The 7,137-nt window shown below is 44.8% G+C and overlaps 1 protein-coding gene across 17 annotated transcripts in view; it reads left to right on the top strand.

The window, feature by feature from the left end:
- The first annotated feature begins 509 nt into the window (after positions 1-509).
- The window catches only part of SNAP91 (synaptosome associated protein 91), a 125,845-nt gene continuing 119,217 nt past the window's right edge, over positions 510-7,137 (top strand). For 4 of the 17 annotated variants that reach the window (XM_054699001.1, XM_054699000.1, XM_054699003.1 and 1 more), the window contains exons 1-2: positions 998-1,065; positions 2,329-2,488. In XM_054699001.1, coding sequence (XP_054554976.1) covers positions 2,359-2,488 — 130 coding nt within the window. In that variant the 5' untranslated portion in view covers positions 998-1,065; positions 2,329-2,358. Of the gene's footprint in view, positions 647-996; positions 1,066-1,164; positions 1,193-1,425; positions 1,465-1,736; positions 2,023-2,289; positions 2,489-7,137 lie in introns of those variants that run through there. The other 13 variants (XM_054698999.1, XM_037520030.2, XM_054699005.1 and 10 more) reach the window with 10 other exon arrangements.

Here is a 7,137-nt window from a genome sequence, read left to right as displayed (position 1 = left end):
GTAAATATCTCTGGTGTTGCTAGAGCACATGGTAAGGTTAATATTTGAGACCTAATATTTGAGGCCTTGGGCTTTCTTTCTTTAACCATCATGCTTTGATTAACATTCTAATCTCCCAACAGTTATGAAATCTTGTCTTCATACTGAACACCATATTAGATAAAAGAGGAATGCTCAACAAAACCGCAACATCTGTAGATAATTGATAATTTTGTAAATAGAAGCAGGTAAAGGAAAAATGTCAAAAAAATCACAAATGAAGTTCTGATCTTGAGTCTATTTTGAGAAGTCAAACTTTTTTTTTAGATTAGAATAAATAAGTCTTTGAAAATGTCAACACGTGAAACTATGAACGGAGCCCAAATTCCTATTTAGAAATTCATGTATGCAATTCAAACATATTTCAACCATTTAAGCACTTTAATTGGCGGAAATTACTTCTTAAGCGTACGGGAGTTTCCTTTACAAACCCAAATGTTTACTGTGAATTTCATCTGGGACTCGATAGATGGCTTGTTACTTAATTCGTCTTTGCGACCGACCTCAGTACGCATTGGATACTAAAGTGGCTACAATTACCTGTCCACCCCAGTTTCTGATTGTGACTGAGACAAGAAGAGAACGCCTAGGAGTGAAAGCTAAGCAGGTAAACGGGCGCGTTTGGTTGGCAGAACCTGACATTTTCACTGGCCCTACCCGTGCGGGCCGCGGCTGCCTTTGACAACCGTGGGAGTCAGAAACAAAACGTAGCGGAGAGAGGGGGCCGGGCTCTGCTAGGCAGCGCGCGACGACGCCCCACCCTTGGCCTTCACCCAGAGGCACACTAGGCGCACCGCGGCGGGGCCACGCCAACGCCCCCGCGGCCCCCAGCGCGCCCCGCCGCCGGCCGGCAGGTGTGCACGGTGCGCGCGCGCGCAGTGCGTGTTGGGTGCGGGTCCGGCGGGCGCGCTGGCGGCGGGGCGCCTAGCGCAGGGTGCTCGGCTCGGTGGGTGTTGGCCTCGCCGGCTCCCCGCCTCCTTCCTCTCTGTCTGGACGGGGATGCTCTGGCGCGGCGGCCCCTCGCCTGTAAGCTCGCGGCCCCGGGGGGCGGCGTGTGTGAGTAGCGGGGAGGGGGCCTCCAGGCGCTCCGGGGAGAGCGCGCCCGGGTTTGTCCGCTGCCGTCACCTGACTCGCTGGAGCAGCCACAGCTGAGGTGGGGGCGGGGATGGGGACGCAGCGCCGAGTGCTGGGGAGACGCGGCGGCGCTGGTGGAGGCGGGTTCTGGCTCTCGGGGCCACCAGCGGCGGGCGCAGGGACCGCGGAGTGGAGGGCGGGGGCCGGGCCTGGGCAGGAGTGTCGCGCCCCGGGACACCGGGTCCCCCTGCAGCCGCGCACACCCACCCGGCGGCGGCTTCCCGCGGCGGCTTCCCTCGGCGGCCCAGGCTGCGCTCATCCCGCGGCGGACGGCGCCGTGCCCGGGGCGGGGTGAGTACCGGCGACCCGGGGCTCGGCCCCCTCCCCCGTGCCAGGGCCGGGCTGGGCTCCGGAGAGGATGATCCTCGGGCGCGGAGAAAGGCAGCGGCTGGGTGACAGCTCCGCGCCGCGCTCGAGGGCGGGTGGAGGGCTGGGCTGGGCTGTCAGCCTGTCTGCTCCGCTGCCAGGAAGGGCGAGGCGCTCGGAGACTCGGGCGCCTCCGCAGAGCCCCGGGCGGCCCCTGCGGCGGGGATTTGGGGGCGAGGAAGGCGGCCCGGGAAGGCCCTCGGCGGGGCTTTGGAAGCATCAGCGAGGAAGGAAAGGGAGGCGCGGGCATAACATGGCGCAACGCTAGGATAATCCTCACCACCAAGGGAGGACGAGCCCCATTACTGCAGCAGCGCGAGGAGGAGGAGGGAAGCGGTCAGGGCTTGGGTATCCTATCCATTTTCCGAAGCCTGCGAACTGCTGGGAGGAAGCGCTGCTCCCGGGAGGTGGACTCCTGGTGGGCACGGCATCCAGGGCATAAGCCCGAAACACGCTGGAGCTGGTCTGGCACCTGGGAATCAGGTTGCAGAGAAAGTGCTGAATGTTACCGGGGGGCGCCGGAAGGGTGGGACGGGGTTACTGTCACGATGCTGGGACCGGAGCCCGCCCTGGGGTTCCGTGACGACCCCCCCCCACACACACACACACCTCCATCCAGACAGTCTAGACCGCGTCGTGGGAGAGGGGCTCAGCGCGTCGCTGGCACCGAGAGGTGCAGGGCGGGGACCGCGGAGGAGAGAGCCGCCGTGCGGCTGGAGGAGGCAAGGCCTGGGTACGCGGAGGGTAGGGTCTGCAGGTTAAAGCAGGACCGTATCTTCTTTCCCGCAGAAGAGGAGGCGGTAGACGCGGCCGGAGAAGATGTCGGGCCAAACGCTCACGGATCGGATCGCCGCCGCTCAGTACAGCGTGACAGGCTCCGCTGTGGCGAGAGCGGTCTGCAAAGCCACCACTCATGAAGTGATGGGCCCCAAGAAAAAGCACCTGGACTGTAAGCATCTCTTTATATAAGTGGAACATGCGCACGGCAGAGGCGCCCTGGATGCCAGCGGCGCGGCCTGGGCTCCCTGTAGATAATGCTGCAGCTTTGGCAACTCCGGGTTGGGCAGCCCCTGGGCTTGAAATTTCCAAGCTTGCAGGTGTCTCCTTGGGTTAGCCTGCAACTGTCCTTGAGCCATTTTTATTTCTTCTGCTGATTTCCAAGGTCTTGATGGGGGGGGGGGGGAGTGAGTGTGTGTGTGTGTGTGTGTGTGTGTGTGTGTGTGTGTGTGTTTTACTATAAAGATACCCAGGAATTGCACATGCTGGGTTAGGCACTTTTTAACTCTTTTTTCCTTTCCAGGTTAGAGGAAATTAGAGTTGCACAGTCATAACCAAAAATAAATAAATAAATAAAGAGGGATTCGTGGAAGGTCAAATTTGGCACCCTAGATTCCTTAAATACATTTTGCATAGTTTTTAAATAGTGTCTTCTTTTTCAGTATCACTGCTGAGATTTTGTGTGTGTATGTGTGTGTGTGTGTTGTAGGTAACCATATCACATTGAAACAGAGTCCAGCAATTCTATGTGGAAATTGCACTTCATATGATGGTGATTTCATTTTACACATCCTGACACACTTCTTTGTCCCTTTCTCGGAAACTGCAGGGTGGAATGACTGTGCTGTGGTCAAAAAAAGATGTACTTTCCCAGCTTTTGAGAGGTGCAGTTTTGAATGAAAACAATTTATGACATGTTTCTTTAATAATGGTTATTTGATGGGAAAAAGACTTTAATCTAGTTAGAAATGTATTTCTGACATAAATGTTCCGTTTGATTTAACATAGTAAATTTTTGGTTGTTGAAGGACAAATTGGGACACTTAGAATAAGGCTTTCACGAGCTTTGGGTAGTGAGGTTCTTATAAGTAAGGCTACATCAGAATAGTTGCTCTGGTTGCTTTTAAGGCTTTTTGAGTTGCTCAGGATCTGCCCTGTTATGGTGTTTATCAGTAAAGAACAGTGTTGGTATGAGAGACACAGGTATAGCCATACTCATTTCCCATTTGGCTTCCTTTACCCATTTCTGGTTTTCTTTTGCTGCAGGCCCTCTACAGTGTCTGCCTCATGCAGCTAAGAAAATGGCAGCAGTGTTAGAATTGACTTTAGTCCCATTATCTGTATAAGCAAACCTTGATGAAGCTTACAGCTGCATATTACTATAAGGGTTATCCAGCCTTGTGTGCCTGTCATCTCATAAAATTGAATAATTTTGATTCTAGATGCTTGTCTGATGAGAAAACACCATACTCCTTTCCTGAGGGACTGTTTAACAAAATTGGTTGATTATAGTATCGTGTTATATTTGAGAGAGGCCTCCAGGGCCAGGGCACCTAACAGAAGTAGAGATTATAAATTCATGACCAGCTCATTTTGCTGCAGCATGCTGAATCATTTAGCCATCTTTCTATCAGTTTCCCCAACTCTGGAGCATGACTCATGTCTTCAAGGTATGTGTCAGTCTAACAGATCTTCATAGTATGAAAGAGAGAGGTTATAGTTTTGCTAAATGCTAGAAAGTGCAGATCAATACATTTCAGAGACTATTCACAGGTTGGAGTATTTCATTAAAACATTATTCAGATAAATTTTGACTTTTCCATCTCAGACTGTTTAGTCACATTGATCTTGCAGCTCTGAAAAGGTCATTTAATAATTTTCAAGGTGGGAGATTTTATCTTATGTCTCTAGCATGCTAACAATTGGGGTGCTATTGAAGATATGGAATATAGGAAGATTCTGTGTTTAAAGAAAGCAGCTGAGTAGGAACTTATACTGAAATATTAATATCAATAACCATATGAGCTAAACTTTCATTGAGCAGTTGCTATATGCCAAATTCTAAGCTTTGCATTATTAATTTATCACTGCTTAACAGATTCAGGGAGGTAATTAACTTTTATAGCTTTTAACCACTACGCTTAATTGTTATCTGTGGTTTATTTAGTAATACTCTCTATTAACAGAGTGGGGGAAAGAAATATATTAGTCTTCATGGTCAAGTCATCAAAACACCCATCCTGTTTGTATGACATTGTGTGGAACTGAGCTCTGTAACCAATTGCAATCTCTACAATATGCATGAAGAATTGTGTAATTTAAGCAAATGAGCAAAAGACAAGAACTATGGAGTACATTTTTTTTTATTTTTAATATTTTACTTTTCCAACAAGTCATGAAATAAGTGATCTTTGTTTAAAACCAATTTGGGGGTAGAATTTGGAAAGACAGAGATAACATTACTAACATATCCTACTTTCTAAAAAGATGATATATGAAATCTGAACATATGTTATATGTATAGAATTGTAAGAGAGCAGCTTTGCTCAGAATTCTTCTTGATGTTCCTTTAAGTAACAGTAGATTGCTTTAGTGACTTATTCACAGGCTTTCAATAACATACCAGTTATAAAAAGCAAGTCACGCTTGTTATTAAGAGATGCAAATACATAACCAAGTTTCTCTACGAGCACTGAAGCATTAACTAAGAACTCAGCACTAGAATTAAGTAGTTAGTATTTCAGTGTTGAAAATATTAAATACTATTAGAGAGGAAAAGAGCACATGTATAATTATGGATTTGAAACCAAAAGAAATTCAATTTAAACCAAATTAATTTTAATTCATTTGCTTTGTGTATAACTTTTCAGGTTAGAGTTTAGATTGGAAAATTATAAGAAGAGAGTTCATGGTTCTGTGATTTTTTTTTAAGGTAACAGGTTAATTTATGGATTAAGAATCCTTATGATATGTGCATTTAATATTATTTAAAGTACTGGTTTAAAAGATCATTTTTTACCTTTAGGTTGATGGGTGAAGAAAATTGTTAATTATAGTGATTTATAAAATGATGCTTAATGGTAATAATGCATACATTTAAAGAAATGATTTGTCAACATCTAGGAACAGAATTTACATGGTAAGAAGGTGGAGATAAACTCTAGACATAGTCTCAGATTATTTTTCCATTTTCTTTTTTTTTTTAAAGATTTATTTATTTATACAAGAACCAGGGTACAGGACAGATGTGGGGGAGGGTAAGAAGACTCACCAGAGACAGAGCGGGGAACAGAACAGGCAGACCAACTATAATACACTACTGTATTTTTCCATTTTCTCAGTGACAGTATGTTTCTTGAAGAGAAATATATTCAGAAAAGCTTTACCATAATCAGCAACTGTATATTGAATTTAAAGGATATGGCAACTTTAATAATCTAGATAAGGATTCTATATTTCAAGGTACTTCTGGAGCAGGTTAAAATATTTATTCCATCCTTCCCTATAGTAATGTTGCTCTTTGCACATGAAAACTAACCACTTAGCAGTGTTACTTTGACATTCTGGTCCATCTGCACATCCTCTCTTCCTTTTCCATGTACCTTTGTATACCTATTAGATAGCACATAAGACATCCAAGGATTAGCAAGCATTGACCATCTTGATTACAACTGTTTTACGTTTTATTTGCTTTCCCTTTTCTATTTTGTAGTTGATGGCCTAAAGAATAACCCAAGTCATATTATAAGGTAAAAAGATCCCATAAGACCCCCAGTACATACCCAAGTGCAGTGTCAAGGTTAAAGAACAGCAAAAAAGAGCTGGTCAAAGGTAACATCTGTAGAGGGAATCTTAGAAAGTTTATAGCCCTGGTATATGATTCATTGTGATGATAACCCCTATTAATAATTTCTATATATGCTATATTATTAAAATACCCTATTAAGATGATCAAAATTCAAACTTAGTCATTACTGTTATCAAACCAAACATTATGCAAAGTCAAATTGGTTGTTAGTAATCCTGTTGTTTCCCATTCTAAACCTCTTGGCGTTTTCATGAGCTTACCCCACAACATAAGCAATTCAAGTTATATTTCTTATGTTTGAAAGATACTATCATTTTATAAATGGTTATAAATGGTTCTTCCCAAGTTAAGAAAAAAATAAGGTTGCATTTCTTATAAAAATAGCTGATAAAGGGTCTCTTCAGTGGTGCAGCGGTTGAGCGGCGTGCTGAGTAACTGTCCGTAGCCTCTGCAGTGCTGGTTCGATCCCCACCAGCCAGCAAGGGTCCCACATGGTGCAGCAGACCTCTCCTGCCGTGCCTGCTGCTCCCCTCAGCAGTGTACTTCCTCAGTCTGCCTGTTCTGCTCCCTGCTCTGGCTCTAGTGAATTCTCTTACCCTCCGGTGCTTCTGACCTGTACCCCAGTTCTTGTATAAAATAAATAAATCTTAAAAAAAAATAGCTGGTAAAGACAGTGGGAAATATACACTTTGTTTTGTTCAAGGCAAATATTGGAAAATTACCACAAAATTCTTGTTGCTTTAATTTTATGTATAAAATATCTTCAAATGAAGAAATTTTATGAGTAAACAGAATAAAAATTTAATTCTAAAAGTTTAGTTGCTTGCATAAGTTTGCTTAATATATATAAACAGTTTGATTTTATATATACCTTTATAATATCTTTTTTTTTAAAAGATTTATTTATTTAATTTATTTATACAAGCACTGGGTACAGTCAGAAGCGCGGGAGGGTGAGAGAATTCACCAGAGCCAGAGCGGGGAGCAGAGCAGGCAGAAGGACCAAAGTACAC

Source organism: Talpa occidentalis, unplaced genomic scaffold (assembly GCF_014898055.3).
Source record: "Talpa occidentalis isolate TD23 unplaced genomic scaffold, MPIMG_talOcc4v2.1 talOcc4.2, whole genome shotgun sequence".
Taxonomy (NCBI): domain Eukaryota; kingdom Metazoa; phylum Chordata; class Mammalia; order Eulipotyphla; family Talpidae; genus Talpa; species Talpa occidentalis.
This window is presented reverse-complemented; position numbering and strand designations above follow the sequence as displayed.